Here is a 20,676-nt window from a genome sequence, read left to right as displayed (position 1 = left end):
GAGCGAGTAATATACCGGTCCCGAAATACATTGTACGCATTGTTGTTGAGTTTCTCCTTGGGAAAAGACTTTGCTGTAACTCGGACGATGGGCTAAAAATATTTGCGACAACCTGCGGGGTGCCACAGGGTTCTGTTCTAGGTCCGTTACTGGGGCTAGTTATGTATGATGGAATGCTGATGCTAGGGCTTTTGGACAGGGTGATAACTATTGGCTTTGCGATGAACAGTAGTTGCAAAGCATCAAGACGAGATTGAAATCTACGCAAATGAAGTGACAATTCCTGGTTGAGCAATTCCGACCTTTCACTTGCTGAACATAAAGCAGAAATAGTTCTCATCAGCAAGAAAGGAAAGAACACAACCGTGAAAATCAAAGTTGGCGAACAAACAATTTACCCCCAACCATCGCTCAAATACTTGGGAGTAGTGATTGACAGAAGGCTCAACTTCAAAAAACATATTGAGTGCGCCGTAACTAAAGCGTCTTCCATCGCTACAAGGATCTCGACAATACTACCGAACATTGGCGGGCCAAGACAAAGTCGGCGTCTTCTCTTTTCTAGGGAAGTTAGCTCCATGGTACTCTACGCAATTTCAGTTTGGGCAACTGTTCTGGATGACAAACAACACTGTAGAAAATTGGGAATGGTGTATCGGCTAAGTGCATTCAGGGTATGCAGTGCGTATCGGGCAATATCAGGAGAAGCAGCATATGTACTAGGAGGGATGATCCCCATAGGCATCTTGGCGAATGAAGGCTGGCCACTCTACGACAAAACGTATGCAGCTGGGAAGTCTAGCGTATTTCGACGGCAGCTGGCACGGTGGGAATCTATCAAAGAGTGACAAAAGAGATGGGACGGGTCACAGACTGGTCGTTGGGCATACCGCATCATTCCGGATATTCGGAGATGGTTTGGTGGAAGTAAGCTCCGAGTTAAAGCAATTCTAAAGTGGACATTGAGGTTATTGTGGTTATTTTCGTCGATTTGGTCACGACGAGTCACCATGCTGCCCAAGCTGTAGTAACGTGGCTGAGAATGCGGATCATGTCGTATTTTATTGCCCCAAGTTCACTGCGCACCGAACAAGAATGGAAGCGGTCGCATACAGGCGCTTAACACCCGAAAATATTGTGAAGTTTATGCTGGAGTCAACGGATGCTTGGAACCAGGTTGTAAAGGAACTGCAAGTTATTCACCAACAGCTTAGGCAGGAAGAACTACGACGAAAACAAGAAAGGGAGAGAAACATAATGAGCCGCAGTTAAAAGCTGATTCAGCCCCGCAACGCAATACTTTATAGGAGTTTCGTGGGGAGATTGGAATGAGTAGGAGGTGGTTTTAGTGAGTAGAAGTCTCACATAACTGCATGGCGGGAGCCAGCAGTAGGTCTTGAACCTTTCCACCTTCCAATGCCGCAAAAAAAGGCGATGGTGTACTGCTGAGTCTATCCTTCCTTAGTTGCAGGTGAAAAAAGCCGAAAAGAGTAACAGCAGTGAGGTGAGTCAAAAAAGGAGTGTTGGATTCACAGTTTGAACCCGGCCATCAGGGAGTGGCTGGAGAAGTTTCTCACCGGCCATGGAGGATATCGTCAGCACTTGTACAGGATTAAATTGGATACCTCATCTGATTATCCGAGTTACGATGGAGTCCTCGAAGGCTCAGATCATATATCCTTCTAATGTCCAAGGTCTATCGAAGAAGACAGGATGTTAGAGAGAACTCTAGGTGAGATACTATCACCTTCAAATTTATAAGGATATCAGGTGGCGGAAAGCGTACACAAAACTTTAAAAAGAGTGACCAGGCTTTACCATACATCCAGAAGCGTATTTATCCGTGTTAATAAATTACGAAATTAACACCGGAGTATTGTGCAAATAACCACGACATTGCGTTAATTCCATTTTCCATTCGAACTCTGCTCCCTCTTTACTTTTTCATTCCTGCCCTTGGCAACAGTATCTGAAATTAAGTATCTTTAATTAAAATTATTGACTACCTCTCCCGTTGCAGGAGCAAAATTCAGAAATTTATACATGCAAGGATCCTTCTCAAAATCCTTGCATAAATATTGAAAATGTACGATTTAAAGTTCTCCAGGAGTCAGGCGGATAATAGCCTCTGAATGGTGCTCATAAGAAAATTAGATAACAGTTTTTCAGAGAATAGCATTCCATTAAAACTTGCTCGGCTCCTGGCTGGAGTGAGAACGAGATCCTGTCGTAAATTGTGTTTAAACGACTTGCTACAGTTTCCATTCGAGGAGTACATACTGGCCTGCAGATAATTTAGAATTGTACACACCAAGACCCGATTTTAGATAGTTCCAGCACGATACCGTCCGAATAGTTCTAATTACCAACGGTAGAAAGCCCGGATCCTTACCCTGCGTTACGCTTATCTTGAAATCCCATTGACCTTAGTAGGTCCGTATATGCATGACTATGGCTTTGCGGTATGGATGGCATTGTCCTGCTCAAGTATACCACGAAATTGCTGGAATTTATGATGTTTTATGGTAACGAATCGAAAGCATTGTTGAAATACATAAAAATTCCGAACCGTAAAAATTTTATAGGAGAGCATTTCGTATTTTGAGTTGAGCCCGAATATATTCCATACAAGCTGAAAGCTATTAAATGGAATTACCATAAATGGAGATTTATACGAAGTATGTAGGTTTCTGGTAGAATTGTGCACCTCATGGCTTATCTGACCCATCAACAAGAGAATAAAGAATATTTAAATGAAATTCTCGCACAAGCAGGAACGTAGTTTCTCATTGAAAAACGAAACTGAGAAGTTCAATGTATATTTTAACTCCCAAGGGAAGCGTGGGAAATCCTATCCTCAACAGACTGCTTTTTCACCACTGAAAAATTGTAAATCTGTGAGTATAACGGATGAACATGAATACGATCTGGTAGTCTCGACCCCTATATCATTCAGGACGTGGCGGGCATTTTCAAGGCAGCGATACTCGATCGCCTCACGAATTCATCAGACCGAAAGCTACACAAGCTACTCGCCGGATTGGAGCTTGTCAAAGGAAACCGACCCCCATTAGTGCTGGTATTGATAATCATATGGCGTGGCGGTGCAGAAATACAGCGTACCTTGCTGCTTCCATAGCCACAACCAGGGAAAGTCGTCTCCGACCCAGACGGTGGGGTCGGCCCTACTGCTACCGCAGAAAATCGCCTACATGCATTCGCCCATTACTCTCTATGCACTCAATCCATCACTGATCACCATGTCCGGTGCACACTGAACGACGTGGCATTTTGGGCCTCCGATGTCCATACTCCTGGCGTTCACTTTCGCAGATATGCCATTTGCGATCGTCGGTGCAGATTTCTTGAGGCAATACGACCCCGTCATTGATAGTCGAGGACTCGTTGACTGGGTATGTCTCGCGCCACCACGAAGAACTACTCCCATTATCAGCGTCCTTATTATTTCTGTAATTGCTACTTCTTCGGGAGAACTCGAGACTTATCTGCTTTCCAGAGAGCACATCCATCTCGCTTTCAGACTTACCAGCGCATCATGAGATTCACACATAAGGTCACTGATCTTCAAGCGCCATCCAGGCTCGTCGCACAACACCCTGGAGCAGCCAAAAAGCAAGAAGCATGATTTATAGGAGCAGGGCATCGTTAGACCATTATCCCCATGTGGATTCTTCTGCTTCATCTCGGCTTAAAGGCAGATGAGCCTCTGAACACTTGCACGGCCCCGCTCTGCTGACTATCATTGAAGATTTGTCGCAGGAGGTCCGAGACAAGGTCTTTTCCGTAATCGATTCCCGCAACGCCTTCTAAGAGGTCCCTTGTGCAGCAAACGAAATCCTCAAGACGGAGGCCACAGTTTTTTTTCGGACTTTTCCTGTTTACCGGGTTGTCTATATGTTTACGCAACGAAGCCTAGTCAACATCTCCGACATCAGCAACAACTTCTTTTCACGCTATTTCTCGTGAAAGTACCAATAGTTTTGTGACATCGTCTCATCATAGTCCACTTCACACAAGGTTCAAGTTATCGAAAATTTTCCACTGCGAGGGCAGCTGGCATATTAGCTTAACTAAACGAAATCCTCCCACATCCTCCATTAAGGATTAGAAATCTTGTCTAGTGTCTAGTGGAAGGCGTTACAGTGCCTATGATCGAAAGCTGCCGGTTGTCTTTGCTGCTATTAAGCAACTTTAATTCTTTCTGGGAAGTCGCTTCTTTGCGTTTTTCACGACCATTTACCACTGGTTTATAACGGCCAGCAACGTTGGGAGCGATTAGGAAAATCATCAAGAAGTTAGAAACTCTAGTTTGACACCTCAACGATTCAACATGGGTTGTCACCGAACACTTTGCGACAGTTTGGTTGAAAACATTAGGCTCTACTTACAAGACGCTCTGGCGCATCTCAGGGTGAGAGTTTCATTTCGTCTGTCGCTCGATAGGTTTGACAATGTCAACCGTATAAACGCTCCAAGGTGCATCGTCACAACCACAATGCCTTCCGGTGTGCAGACAAGCAATTTAACCATCGATATTATGTCAGAATATTGCTTAACTACCATCGTTAATATTTCCAGGCTCCCTCTTTCAGACAAATGAGCTGAGACCGTCGCCAACGGTCTGTACTCATAGTGAATCTGTGTCTGGTTTGCCAAACATGCTTACATCTGAGGAAGGTGCGCAGTTTGAATCAACAATTTTCATTGAACTGGCCAAGCTCCTCAATCGACAGGCATGACTGAGCGCTTGCATCAATCGCCCAAGGCCACACTCATCTGGAGACCGAGTTATTACCGACAGTCCTCCTTGGTCTTCGAACAGCGTTCAGGGAAAACTTTCAGGTTTTTCCAGCCGAGATGCTGTTTGAAACAACGCTCCGAGTTTTAGCCAAATACAAAGAGTTGATCTTACGTTGTTTGTGGAAGGGTTGTGTCACTTCGCTCAGATTATCAACTACCAGCATGTCGCCACCTAAGAACCATTATTTTTTAGGAATTTCTGGATTTGTTCCCATGTTTCTAAGCGGGTCAATTCAATGTGAAAACCATTGGGGCAGCCTTAGACTCGTTTAAGATCATTCGACAAATTAACGACCGTATGTCTACAGGCAGCATATCGGGGAATTTTGACTGACTTATCTGAGAGTCTACACACTTATTAAACTTTGAAATGGTCCAAAGAGTAGGGTCCTGGATGGAAATGCATAGGTATGCTAGGCTTGGGTTTGAGCCGCACTGATGATTGCTGGCAGTTTCAATCGTTAGCAGTAACGAACGCCCACATGATAGCGCAGATCTGCAGATTATCCCCAAAACGAAGTAGCCGTGCCTGAAAAATGGCCGGTTGCAAACATAGTGGAGTTTATGCACCGTTAAATGGAGAACAAGTTGATAGCAAAATAGATCTGGATGGCGTCCATCACTAGGTGGCGATTCACCTAGACGATACTACCAAAAAGGCAATTTGTACACTATTTGGCTCTTTGAATTCGACCGCTTTTAGGTCTCCGCAACCTGACATTCCAGAAGGTAGTACCCCCGAACATTTACAGAAAATTTGGATTGTCAACCTTCAACCCGTCAAAATGCATATCGAGCCCAAAATTTGTACAGTGCCGAGATACCTATTATGTCAAAATTTAAGTATGCCTATTTAACGTGAGCAGAAGCCACGAAAAATTTCAAACTCTTGACCAACTTAGTCTAAATGCGCCAGTACCAAGGGTTTCAAAGCCTGAAGCAGAAAGACATATGGTGGTACATAGACCGTCGGCTATTCGACTGCCAGCAAAGGTAGCACGCAACCTGCTGAACATCGGTAAGGTCCGTATTGGATGCGTGGCAGGCTACATCCACTACCGGGAGGGATTCGGAGGAAGGAAGGGGAACATAGACCGACGAAAAGTAGCGGCAGATTAAACCACAAGATAGTTGGGGGGAGTTAGCTGAGAAGCCAGTGAATTTAATATAATAGATGGAGGGGATAACTGTGCAGGGCAGTGGGAATTGTGGAGACTAGAAAGGTTTCAGGTTTCCGCGCACTTTAGTGAGTCAATATTCGTTTCTGGACTTACGTATTAAGGATTTGACCGAAGAACGTAGAGATTTGAAAAAAAACTAAGTCAGCATCGTTTCTAGAAGACAGGAACTTCTTCCTCGCAGTCTGTTTTTGACGTAGTTTTTTGTGACCTTCTGACGGAAAGAAGAGGAGGAGGAGGAAAAGATACGATACGGAGAGGGGACTTAACAGCTTTTAGGGGACCTCCGCCGATTGTCTTGCTAAGCGCAGCGCAGTCTCTGTCAGAACGAAAGACAGAGTAACCTTCGAGGAGCTCAGAATCTAAAATCCTGTCATCCAGCCAGGTTTCAGAAATGCAGATGACATGACGTTGGAATGCTAAGGCAGACAGTTTGAAATCTCACAGATTGGTTCTTAGACCCCTTACATTTTGATAAAAGAGTGCATAGTTCTCGGAATCGTTCAAGTTCGGCGAGGTAGGCGGGCGGGCTGGAAATTTTCACGAAGCTTATTCCCCTGATAAGGCTTGACGAAGACCCCCTGTGGCCAAAAGGTTCAAAGGTTCAAAGGACGAGTGCGGTTTATAGGAGGATCACCTTAAAGTGGACATCCATATTCAGTTCGGTCTGTCAGCTACGCCGGTAGAGCCTGTAATTCGCCCGTCCACCAATTCAATTTAGTAGTCCCAGCTACGACGGTTTTCCGGAAGTTATCTAGCATTGCCTGAGATTTGCAAGCTAAAACGAGAGTTTGGAGAAGACATAGGGCTGGTGCCAAGAGAACTGATTAACTACATGGTAGCGTCGATTCACAGGTCGAAATAGGCAGAGTAGATGAGAAAGGTGCGTGAAGGGAGGGTTTAAAACCATGTTCATCACGCGGCAGGATTTCGGGGTTTTAGTAGGTGAAAGTCCTAGACGCTAAAACATTAGTACCAGTTTCTCCGGAAAAAACCTTTATCTTCGAATTTTTGTACTTTTTCCGCCTTGGGAATTTCCTTAAAAACTAAAAGCGGAGCGATTTTGGAAAGTAAATATGATTTGTGAATATATGGATTATTAAATCTTTCGTATAGTGAATCACCTTGCAATGATAGCGCCCAACGTGGGCTAATTTCTTTCTCAGATTTTTCATCTTGAGTTCCACTTTTCTTTCAGCACATTCTGCTCGCTTTAATATTTGTTTGTATAAATTCCGTCTGTCTTCATACAAACAACGATAACAAATTGGAACTGTCCGTTTTCAGAATTTTGCTAAATTTTATTAACACTTTTGAAAATCTTACAGAGAATTTCCACGACCTAGATCACAACTAATGACATTTTCTTCAATATCCCCACGGATAAAATACGGTTGGAGCTAATAATTTTCCTATAGTCCTCACTTTGTGAATGTTATCATTGATAGTCTTTCCGATTCTTCCTGAATCGGTATTGTTCAAAATAAGCCTCTACAAATCCTCAGGCGACGGGAAATATTTCATATCAAGTTTCGAATGAAAATTCATGACCCACAGAGTCGGGATTATTTTTTTGTGCAAATCAATGAGTGTCCTTCTGTATCTTCTTTATTTCTATCCTAGTCGGATTTTTCGTGGAAAATTTATGATACCTTTGAGAATTCTGCCTTGAAGGAAGGTATGGATTTATTCTTATTTTCGACTCTTGCTTTGATAGATGTCAGGCAGTGTGAAAGTTTCCTTTAAACCTTCCGCTCTGGTGTCAGTTTATAGCTGGTGGTTTAACAATTTGAAAGTGTTGCCACTGCCCCCAGGGTCGGATCGGTATAGATATAAACATGAAACCGTACCCGTCTCTATCCCATGTCGACTTCATGCTTCACAAAGATACATTGCTCCAAGGTTTTCCATTCCGTCGTAATTCTATTTGCTCAGGATGACTTAGTCCCAGTCTACTAGTTGAGGTCCTTTCTGTCGCTCTTCTCTACAAACACTCAACCGTATAGACACATCCGATAAGATACTGAAGTTCTGTGAGAAAATTGTTTTTCAATAGACGAAACACGAGTTGACACAAATGTTTTTCATGGAAAACTCCTTTCCCAATAGTCACTCTGCCCACATGGTCACACGTAGACAAATCTCCACATAGTGATGCCTGTGTGACTATCTAAGTTTTCGCTCCAGCCAAATGTTCGAACGAGTTTTTGTTTTCTTTTTTTTTCGCTCTATCTCGAAATTTCCACGAAAGTGGCTTGGATGAATTGGAAAAATAATTAAGTTTTTCTATTCGATTTTCATGAGAAAATTTATCGGTCATGGATATCATAGCTATTGGAGGAAGTTTTGGTATTGGAAGAGTTTCATTGTTTACTCCATGGAGAAAAAGACGCAAAAGTTCTAACACAATTAAGACGGAAAATAATATTTATTTCCAGCGTAGATTGATGAGAAATTTTCAATTCGATCCAATAACGTCAATACTTCCATTTTGTAAATATTATTCTCCTTCCAGACCACTTGACCCTCCAAACAATCGGAATACATAGAGTGTGGGAGTTTGGTGTTGGTTTTGTTAGAAAGGTGGAACCCAAAAAGGTTTCATGGATGCCTGGGTGGCTAATGATCCAGATAAGCATAAATTGGTGTAAGCGTTTTTCGCATGGTCAAATGCACGTATTTTGTTCGAGTTCTCAAGGTTCCAAGGAGGACACACATGCTTCACCGTACATGTGTCTATATATTGTTTCATTCCAACTGTCTCCACGTGGAAAAGCCGAAGCAATTGGCCAAAAAAGGATGCTAAATGCTTTGAGAGTGAATTCATTTCAGCCAAAAAAATCAAGTTAGTTTAGTGCGACACAATTACATTTCTGTGAGCTGAGAGGTTGGCCTGCGGGTGACATTTGTGAAATGTCATTTTTTCCAAAACAGATGGACTCCTACATGTTTCAGGCATAATGAAAGTTGCAAAATATGAGACTGAAAACGATCTCCACACTTGCATTTCAGGAATTAGGTGACGAACTCTTAGTTCTCCCTGGAAAACCATCACCACACTAGATAGACAGGTAAAATCCCTCATAAATGAGAAGGAGAAAGAGTTCTTATTGAATCCTTATGAATAACCAACGTGTGTCGTCTGATTGTAGGACTAGGTCTGATTTACCTTGGGAACGATAAAACGTCGACTTGCTTATTGTGGATAAGTCATCTGGATATTACAATGACAGCAGGGCTGCGCATATTCTTGCAGAAAACACAAGAAATGGATTCAGCAAAAGAACTTCTTTGTCATCTTGTCCTGCTTCGAAATCAGAATAAGATTCCTCCAGAGCTTAATGTAACCTGCTCCCATCACTATATAGTGGGTTATAGAAACAATATGGTTTTATCAAAATGATAGCGTTCTTAGGAAGCCTGTATGATGTGGGCCATCGGGGAAGTTACTACCTAATAGTCGATGGAGGAAGAAGTAGGATGGGCGCTGCTCTATGGACATTAGGTTAGTAAGTAATTGCCGATGCTCTCTTCTTCAATATCAGGCTGAGTCTCCACTAAAGGTTTGAAGCAATTCCAAAAGTTGCAATGGAAACAAATTCAATACATACATACATCAGGCAGGCAGGCTCAAGTCCTATGCATTACCAGTAACTCCAAGAGTTGAATCCTAAATCAGCTAAACTATTGGGTCTTAACTATGGTGTCCAGATAATGCACAACCCAACAAATGGACTTTGAGAAATTCCAACTAGGAGTTGCTTAAATTTTGGGGAAGTTATTGAAGGGGAGGTTCGACGAGCCTCACACAGTTCAAAAGTGTCGAGACTCTGAATTGGACCAGCATGCACGGTGCGTTATATATACTGCATACCATATAGACTTGTAGGCCGGCCACTTCACAAACAGACCAGGACTAATATAGTAACAGTTTGAAATGGAAAAGGGAAATGATGAAGGTCATAAATGAAATAGAAAGACACCAGATAGAAGAAATACGAAACTATTAATATAAGGACGAATGCAGCGGTGTAGCTAAGGAGAAAAACGGCTGCCAATATATTGCTCAAACATGGCCGAAAACAAAAGGAAAAATGCAAGGAGCTAATAAAAGTGACTAATAAAAGATGTCAACAGGGCGCAGTGTGAACTTGTGGCTCACTTTTGATGTTTCCTTTGAAATTGAGCAACTTGTCCCAATTAAAGTCATCAACCGCACTCCGTAATTTAAAAATCGCCCCTCCAATATCGCCGCGGCAAATGTGGTATCTTCAGTACATGTTATTTCCGTTATTTCCGAGTATTGCTCCAAATGACTTTTCTTCCATAAAAAACTTCTGCATGGATCAATCACGCCTAGGCGGTGAAACTTGATCACTTACTTTGAGAGACAACTCAAATGCCAGGCACACCCCTGCTTCGACACCTTTGTCAACAAAAATGCTTCTTTATTGCCTCCCTGGCTGGCATTATATCCCGCTGTATGTAACATCGTCCAGTTTATTTCGGCGTTTCCTACTTTTAATGCAAGGAGTGGCCATTCTTACCTTGAACACTTCCTACACATCCAATCAAATCTTCTACAAAACCTCCAAAATACTGCGCATCGAAGCATACATGACCTGATATGTTCTGAAATTCCATTAACGCTGCCCTAATCCCATAGTTGCCGATTGTCTGGAAATTGAAATTAATGAGGGAAATTTCTTCCGGGCCAACCAATTCCCAAAAATCCTAATTTCTTATAGAACTGATTCATTTTGGCAAAGCAGGTAGAGTAGCCCTCTATGCAGGTCATCACTACCATACCCAATAAGTCCCTCCACCCAAGCGTCCCTAATCTTCAGGAAGGATCCTTCTTCGTCTTGTCATTGTGAATTCTTGGAACTTCCACCGCTTTGTCGGTAGGAGTATGTTGAACACAGAGCCTGAAATTATATCAGTTGGGTCTCAACTCCTCCTCCTCTGGATAAGATTAACAAGAAACGCGCTGATATCGACCTCGATATGGTCCCGATGGTCGCAAGTTGCAAGTTCGGCATTGACCCGTTGCATCCAGCTGTAGTTCGACAGTGGGACAATTGTCTCACTGGTAAGAAGCTAGATGTCCTAGTTAGTTCGCCTAAGAATATTGATGTGGATTAGGCCGCTATTAAAATGCTCTTTTGTCGAACGATACTCAGGCCATTCGCCTTATTTTGAAGGGATGTTATAAGACCTGGCTGACTTCAGAATTGTGGAAGTAAGTAGTTTGAGTTGTACTTAAGAAATTGAAATACATAAAAAGGGGGATACCACAAAGTGCAGCAATTATAGAGGTATCCCGTTGCTGAGTACCGTCTATAAGATATTCTCCGCTATCTTCCTAGGCCGGATAGCCCCATATGGCCAGAACATCATTGGCCCATACCAAAGAGGCTTCACTCCAGGCAAATCAGCAACAGATTACATTTTCTCTCGGCGGCAAACGATGGAAAAACTATTGAAATATGACATCAGTTGCACCATATTTTCGTCTATGAGAACCCGTCTATGATAGCATAGGCCAGGGTAAAATTGTACACGGCCATGAGAGAATTCGGTATCCCGACTAGGTTGATCCTGACCAATGTGCGAGGCCAGATAAAAGCAGCAGGATCACTCTCAAGACCATTCAACATCAACAAGGAAGGGATGCAATATCATGCGTCCTCTTTAACCTGGCCCTCGAGAAAGTGATCCGTGATGCTGAGGTAAATGCAAGAGGTACGATCCTCTTTAAGTCCACCCAACTACTGGCCTATGGTGACGATATCGACATCATGGGAAGAACGACTCGAGACGTACAAACTACCTTCATCCAGATCGAGCAGGCGGCGATTGGCGCGAGATCTTGGGCTGCACATCAATGAAGGCAAGACCATATATTTTGGTGGCAACGTCAGCACCGAAGACGAATCAACCAACAACATCAAACCGCACTGGTCAAACACGAACACGAAGAAGAATAAGGATAGGAGAATACAACTTTGAGACCGTTGACAATTTCTCCTATCTAGGGTTGAAAATCACAACCGATAACAGCTACGATGATGAAATCCGCGCACGGTTGTTGTCAGCTAACAGAGCCTATTTCAGCTTACGAAGACTGTTCCGCTCGAAACGTCTCACCATAGGGTCAAAGCTTTTACTGTACAAGACAATGATTTTGCCAGTCCTTAAGTATTCCTCGGAGACTTGGGTTCTTAGCAAGAAAAATTGCAAACTTTTGGCCGCGTTCGAGACAAGAGGATCGACGATTCCGTAACCTACATAACCACGAAATGTATGAGCGATACCACGACTGTCAGGTTGTGGATAAAATGCGGCTCATGAGGTTGAGGTGGTTGGGTCACCTAATCCGTATGGATGAGGATAATCTAGCCCGGCAAGTCTATAAGGGCAATATCTATGGTAGAAAAAGAAGACGAGGCAGAACCCTGCCTGAGATGGAAGGATGGTGTAGGCCAGGCGTGAAGGATATGTCAGGAATGTGTGCGTTCGTTTTTAGTGAACTTAGGGTAGGCGCGTTGGAAATAGTACGCTTCTTGAATTTGGCATAAGTTCAACCAATTTGGAGCTAATGGTATTTACAACCAAGTCAAGAATACCGCCTGCCACGGTTAAATGGGCAAACAATGAAGAATCTGGATCTGATACTTGGTTTTAGGTTAAGCTAGACACCTCTCTGTGGGAGTTAAAAAGGCCTCAATAGTCTTCTATCGTTGCAAGAAGACCTTCGCGAATAAATTGGATCTTCAACCGACAATGATTCTTTCGATGTATATAGCCGTGGTCTGTGTCGTACTGACGTGCGGTTCTATTGTATGGTGGGTGGTCAGCACTGAGCAAGAAATGCAGTAGGTCCAAATTTGATAAGATCTAAAAAAACATATATGTGGTTGTGTTCCGCATTTTTGTCAGGCGGATGTCTTTGACATATTCATGAACCACTTCCCTTGAGCTGGTAGGATCTGTCGAGTTGGTGCGAGAATATTCCTGGATACGCACACTCTACCTGAGTCGTACGGTCTTACAGAATTCGCTAGTGTATTTAAAACAGAGGTACTAACGGTTCTGAACGCCTTTCGAATCATCCGAGTTCTGAGAGCAAGACCTTCTACTAAATGGTGGTATCCTCCAATGAAGCAACGCGCTAACAGCCTGGGCGACATAGAGGGAAATGCTTAGGATAATGGACTGGTCAGGGGAGATTCCATTTTTGACAGTCCTTCCATGGGCGCTGTCTGCGTCGTGAGTGACTATGAAAACTGAAATCTACTCACACTACTTAACAGTTCCTGAATTCAGATAGCGCTAAGTTAAGAAGCATCTAGCCGCCTCTTAAAGCACACAGTCACTAGAGCTTTACCAGACTCGCGCAAATATGGACAGGTTTACGGTGGTTTGCGCAGAGTACTGAACTATAGGCTTGGAGTACCCTACAGTTCACACTGTTACATTTATGTTGAGGAAGGAGATACCCTCAGGCACTTGCTTTACTATTACCCAGCTCTAGCTGCGGCCAGACTGAGGACATTAGGCAAACCAGTTTTTTTTGTTTGGCGACCCCTTGTCCTTCCCACAATAACCGGTTCGAGGAATTTATGACAACAAAACGGCGCACCATAGTGCTAATTGGCTGCATTATTAGGATATCTAAGAATTCGTTTTCGGATGTCTTTAACTTGATGAAACTAGAATAAGGACAGAAACAAACATAAAGAGATGTGATAGTGGACTGAAGAGAGTAAAACATTTATATGCTCATAAAACAGGTCCTGTCGAGGGAAGATTATCTGGTAAAACATACACGAATGTAAAATTCATAAAACGTTTCTGAAATGACAATATTTATGCGGGGCTGTGTTAAATTTCTCCAAGTTTTTCGTGGTCGTATTTTTGAGATGGCTCAAACAAATATAGTTTTCTAAATCTAATATGAGATAATGTATGCGTACAAATATTAAGAAATTTTAAATAATACCCTTTCATGAGATACGTATCCTCATAACTAGCGGTTTTGTAGTTATGTTACTATTATACATTCTAAAAAAAATCCTCTTGTTTGGTGTTTGAATGTTAACTTTTCACCTAAAGTATGTACACAGCAATATAATAAAATTAGCGACTCTTGACACACAAGCAAATGACGGTTATAATTTAAAATGCAACACCAATAAAACATCAATACATTCAAGCGTACGTAAATCCTTGTTTTCGGCATACTAAAGCATTTTTTTTTAATTTTTAAGCCACACTTGCATGATTACTTACAAAATTTGTGTTTTTTTTTACGAAGCGATGCATTTTTATTTTCAAATCGTGCCAACGAAATTATATTCGCAGAAAATTTCAATATGTAAAGCATACGTTACAGATAGCACGTTCATAGTTTTTCCCACGACCATTATTCCAGATTGCGGTGATATCAGAAATATTAATTAAATTATTTATTTTGCATTCGTAATTTCAATGAATTTATTGCCAATAATTTCCCGGAATTTTATAGAGACGCAGAATTATGTTTTTTTAATTAGCATTATTAAGTTATTGGTTTTTTGTTTGTTTGTTTGTTTTTTTTTTTTAATTTTGGTTCATTGGATTCATTGCAATGGCGCAGTTCGAGCAATATTAGCGTGCATTTAAGGCAAAAATTGTACAATTGTTTAAAAGCGGCAAATTTGCGTTGATAGTGGAGCGCGAAATTCGAAAAATGTGCACACCAAAATGAACGTGAGCATTTTACAAAATTCGATCGATGTTCAAGCCAATTTGAAAATCGTCGTTTTTCGGCAAAATTGATTTGCAGAAGTATTTGATCAATTGATTTATTTAGCATTCCAAAAGCGAATATGAAAAAAGAAAAGAAAATAATAGCAATTTAGATAATAGATACTAGATTAAGTAGACACGTTTTCAGAGAATTTTATTAACTTTATTTACATCTGCCAGATGCAGGTGTAGTTAGAGATATTAACAGAAGTAAATCTATTTTACAGTCAATTAATTTATACATTTGGATTCATCAAATCTTGCAGCATCCAATTATCACGTTGCCAGTTAATTATCCGTTTCCAAATGAATGCATAAGAATCGTCCACTTGGAATTGGCACGGAATGAGGCAAGATCTGATAATTTATTATTTACATTTTCCGGAAAATAAACTGAAGGAAAATTAGCTACAACAGTTTTAAATTTGAGATATTTTCAAAGTTAAAAAGAAATCTGCAATAGCTTGGAATTCTACTCAGTTGTAGCGCAACCTCACATGCCAAAAGCTATACCAAATTCCACTTGAATTCAACTCAGAATCCCATTATCCTTAAATTTATTATGGAAACTTTTCCTTGTACCGAACAATTGCGATTAAAACTCACTCTAACAACAAAAAAACTTTTTCTAACGAACATAATTCAATTTACCGGCACTCATGAATTAATTACAAATGGAATTTGTTTGGAGAGAAGACGGGACTGGCTGTATCTATTTTTAGTATCACTAGCGTAATGATGGAAAGAAATTTACCTTCAACCATTTGTGGTTCACCAAGATTTACGTAGAATAGCACGTCCTTTTCGTAGCTGCCTTCCTCAATGATGCCCAGCTGGATTACTTTTCTGGAAGAAATTTAGAAAAAAAACAAGAAAAGCATAAATTAAAGTTAATGATTAAAATCATGGGGGTGGCGATTAGAGGGTGGTGATTATTTGCTTTTCTTTAGTCAACAAATTGTTTAGATTTGTTCTATTGTTGCAATGGCGAGAATGCGATTTGATTTGCCTTCGTCTAAGTTTCAATTCTCATTTTGTTCAGAATTAATGGAAGAAGTAAACAATAGCAAATTATAGGAGCGAATTGGATACGGAATAATGAAACAGCAAATGTGTCCATGCTTCGGATCCATGCGGTATGAATGTCGAATTAGCTAATCATATTGGCTTGTTTCTGCCTTCGATTCAATTGAATAGACGTTGCGTAGAATAGGGGCTGGAAAGATCTTTCCTATTTGTGTCTGTTTAGCCAAATCTTATTTGATAAGGAACAGAAATGGACAGCGTAATTATCGTAATTAAATTTCAGGCTCAGGTGATGTCATGGAGCCTCATGCAGGCGCTCTATGCAGTAAAATGTAGGTATAATTACCAACCCTCCAGACTGGGGGCAGTTAAGTAACAACACTTAGTGTGTATTTGTTACAGATTTGTTTCTTTTAGTACTTCCGTACTGCGATATAGAAACAAGACTATTGTAATATCGAAACAAGACTGTTCTAATATCGAAACAAGACTGAGGTTCCTTCTCGGTCACCTCGTATTTATATTTCCTTATAATATACATATATTCGGTGCGGACGGTTCCATAACTCCTCCCTCCTTAAGACTGAAGTTGTCCTCAACTTTGTCTGTTACTGTCTTATTTTTTTATGGTTACAGATTTTTTCTTACAAACAGATTTTACAAAAAGTATTATCATAATGAAGGCGAATACGATTATCGGTAATTATAATATTATATATGGCTACTGATAAGCTAAAATCATTTTCCTTAAGTGTTTCTAATTTAGTTATGTTTAACAAATTTAATGTCTTATTTTCTAAGCTTTGGATATGATGCATGGAAATTGGTTCCATATAACTTATGTTCGTCATAGGATACAATTGAGGTTCCAAAGTAGGTATATAATTGCTAATTGTTATTCTCAAGATGGAGTACTTACTAATTGAGAAATTACAGTTATTTGATTGCAATAATTTTTAGACTCTATGTATACAGATTTTGATTCGTTACAAAATGTTTGTAAATACTTATCTTTAATATTTATTAACAAAAACATCGTATTTGAAATTTGGGTGATTGATTCTTGTGTGTTTTTAATTAAAGTACAATTGTTTGGTTTTCCAGTGATTATGCTAAGAATACATTTATCGTGATTTGTGTTCTAACCAGAGCTGGGAATATTGTTAGTATCACCACCAGTATCCCTGTAAATATTGTGATGTTTTCTTAGCTTTTTCTCCCGTTGAGGGTGTGTCTTAGAATTATGTTTATCAACTACATATCTCAAATCTAACTTATTCTTTGGAATATTCTTTTTATATTTGTCGTCAAGAGGAACGTTTTTGTCGTCAAGAGGAACTGTTCTGATTGGACCTAGCAATCCATTTTTCCTTCTTGTTTTGGAGGTTTTTTAGTATCTCAGTTTTGCTTAGCTCAGTTTTTCCAAAGAATACTTTGAAAGGGGTTTCGTTAGTTACAGAGTGCTTATTATTATTATAGTAATACAAGCATTGCTCTATTGGATCCAACAGTTTTAAGTCACAATCTTCGTGCTTTTGCCTTTGCAAGAATACACGCAGTTGTTCGTTAAGTGTTCTATGCGCTACTTCTATGTCGGAGTTTCCTGTTTTATGGTACGGGGAAGATAAATTTCTAACCATTCTTTAGTTTTTATACTAGTGATAGCACCCTCGTTGTCAAAAACTAAGTATTTAGGAGAGCCTATTCTATTAAATATTGACTGTAACGCGTTGATAATAGTGTCCCATTGTTTGTTTTCTAGCTGTTGTACTGTAAGAAACTTACTAAATTTATCTGTACACGTGAGATGTGGGTGTTTATTGTCCCGAAACCAAATGTCTAGGTTATAGATTTCTTTAATATCTGATGGAGTTAAAGTCATCTTAAATGGTTCCTTTGGGGGATGTCTGTCGTATTTAGCAGTGGCACAGATAGTGCACTTATTAATATAATTGGATATTCTTTGTTTCATTTTGGGATAAAAATACATTTTGCGTAATTTATCGTATAGTTTGTTAATCCCTAAATGGTTTGTTTCTTGATGTTCTTTAGCAATGATCTCTAACATATCTGAGTGTGAACAATCAAAACATAACTAGAATTCTCAATAGTGAGTTGAGGATGATTTAGTTTCCATTTCTTATATTCATTCTGAAAAGTTGATAATATAGTTTTACTGGGAACTTTAAGTCCTAATCTTCCTACATCTGGAATGTGGTTTTCTAGTATGTGCTGAGCTTCTTTCGCAGTGAAACGTTTGTAGTAAAATACTATCCTTTTGCCACTTAACAAGGTTTTGGTACTGCTAAGGATACGTTTTCCATTTTTTATAATAATCTGTAATTTAAAACAGTTTAACGGTTTTTCTGAAATGCTTATGAAATTTGTATTATCTTCCTGAGCTGTATGTTGTGTAGCCATGGAATCTGATTTTTTATGTTCAACGTCTATTGCATTTATTTGGATTCTTGACAGTGCATCAGCTACGAAATTAGATTTTCCTTTTATGTATCTGATTTCATAATCGTACTCAGCCAATTTCAATTTCCACCTGAAAAGTTTAGGGGTATCTTCCTTTATACTTTGTAGAAATGTAAGTGGTTTATGATCTGTTTCGAGTACGAATCTTCGTCCATATAAATAAGGTCGGAAATATTTGAAAGCTCAAACTATCGCGAAAAGTTCTTTCTCGATAGTTGCAAGTCGCGACTCAGTATCGTTAAGTGTTCGTGATGCATAGCAGATGGCTTTATCTCCTTGTGATAAAACGGCTCCTAATGCAAAATTTGAAGCATCTGTTGTCACAGTGAACATTTTATTAAAATCAGGATGTGTTAAAATGGGTTCGTTCAGAATGTAGTTCTTTAATTTCTCGAATGATTTGATATATTCCGGGTTTGTCGGATTCACTGAGTTTGTTTTCTTCAAAGTGAGCGTCAAAGGTTTAACTATTAATGCGTAGTCTTTTACAAATTTTCGACAAAAACCAGTTAGTTCTAGAAATGACTTTACTTCTTTCGTGGTCCTTGGTATCGGAAAATTGCGAACCGCTTCAACTTTCTTAGGCTTTGGTTTGATACCATCTTTAGTAATAATATGCCCTAAAAATTCGGTCGATTTTTTTTAAAAATTGAGTTTTTGACATTTGAATCTTTAAATTAGCAAAACGCAGAGTAGATAGTACTTTACGCAGAGCGACTTCATGTTCTTGCAGTGAAGTGCTAAACACTAAAATATCGTCCATATACACAATACATGTTAAATTAACGTATTCCTGTAAGATTGTGTTCATCAATCTTTGGAAAGTTGCTGGCGAATTTTTTAATCCAAATGGCATTCGGGTGAATTCGAAATACCCTTCATCAGTCGAAAAGGCCGTCTTATGTCGATGCTTGGGGTCTATTTCTATCTGATGAAATCCCTTCGCGAGATCAATTGTTGTAAAATAGTTAGCATTACCCAATTTTCCTAGAATATCATCGATTTGTGGAATTGGGTATCTGTCTTCGACAGTCCCCAAATTGATTTTTCGAAAATCGATAACTAATCGATATGTATCTCCCTTTTTGGGTACCACCAGTACGGGCGAATTATATGGACTTGAAGATGGCTGTATAATTCCTTGTGCCAAATCTTCTTTAATTTGTTTTTTTATAAAGTCTTTAGTATGAAAAGGCAATCTATAGTTTCTCTGGTAAATTGGCTCACCAGTTTTTAATTTAAAAGTATGTTTTGTTTCTTGCGTGAATGTTAACTTCTTATTTGAATCGTATTCCAAATCATGAAATTCATTTTTAATTCTCTCTATTAATTCTACCTCTTCGATAGAGTGAGTATTAGGATCTGGTTGTTGATCTATTTGGGTCTCTATGTTATCAATAGCGTTTGAGAATTCCTGAATGATTTGAGTTGGAATATCAGTCCCAAATGGTATTAAATTACCATTGATCTTAAGTTCGGAACGAGATATATCAATACTGGCTCCTAATGCTACTAAAATATCCATTCCGATTATAGCATCAAAATTTTGAAAAGAAATATTGGCTATTTTCCAATGCATAACAGCTTTAACACCAAACTCTTCTGGTGCAAATGTCCTAATTAACTCAGTGCATTCGATTTTTCCATCAAGTATAGAGATAAGCTGGCTCTCTCAATTTTTCCCTACTAGAATATCGTACTTTTGCGGCTGACATAATACTTGTTGATGATCCAGTATCAATCAAGCAACGAAATAAATGACCATTGATAGTTAATTTAAGAATGGGTAAAATTGTTTTTGACAATCCGAGACAGGTAAATGAAAATCCTGATTATCATCATGTATATGTAGTGATGTGTTATTTGAATTAACCGTATTCATAGACCTATCAGTTGGTAATGAATGGTCTACAGGTTAGTTATGATAGTTTCTCGAACTTGAGCCTCTATTTCTTGAAGGATTATTATTAATTTGCGAATTGTTACTAAAACGTGAATTATTGTTTCCCATTTGGTACTGTGGCTGTTGGTTTAACCACTGGGGATTCATAGTATAATTAACAGGCGTACCTGAATTGTGATTTAAATTTCTATTGAAATTTTGGGAATTTGGCTTCCCTCTAAATTTATTCTGTCCAAAATGGAGATAGCCTGTTTCATGAAGGATTACTCTAATATCCTCCAAAGTAGCAGGATTTCTTGCTAAGAGAACACTTTTGAGTGGTTCTGGGCACTTATTTATATATATGTTTTTCACCATGAGATATCTACTTTTAATTATTTCATCTTTTTGGCTTATAACGTATGAACTCTGATTTAAAATTTTTTGGCTTATTAAGCTGCTGCTGTGTCAGCTGCGCTTTAAATTCACTATGAT

At 39.7% G+C, this 20,676-nt stretch overlaps 1 protein-coding gene across 6 annotated transcripts in view; it reads right to left on the bottom strand.

Annotated features, from left to right (window-relative positions):
• LOC119650953 (sodium/calcium exchanger 1-like) overlaps positions 1 to 20,676 on the bottom strand; it is a 540,060-nt gene that overhangs the window by 137,381 nt on the left and 382,003 nt on the right. For all 6 annotated transcript variants that reach the window (XM_038054189.1, XM_038054190.1, XM_038054192.1 and 3 more), the window contains exon 2: positions 15,547 to 15,638. In XM_038054189.1, coding sequence (XP_037910117.1) covers positions 15,547 to 15,638 — 92 coding nt within the window. The remainder of the gene's footprint in view (positions 1 to 15,546; positions 15,639 to 20,676) is intronic.

The sequence above is a fragment of the Hermetia illucens genome, chromosome 3 (genome assembly GCF_905115235.1).
Source record: "Hermetia illucens chromosome 3, iHerIll2.2.curated.20191125, whole genome shotgun sequence".
NCBI lineage: Eukaryota > Metazoa > Arthropoda > Insecta > Diptera > Stratiomyidae > Hermetia > Hermetia illucens.
Note: the sequence above shows the minus strand (reverse complement) of the source record. Positions and strands in the feature narration are given on the sequence as shown.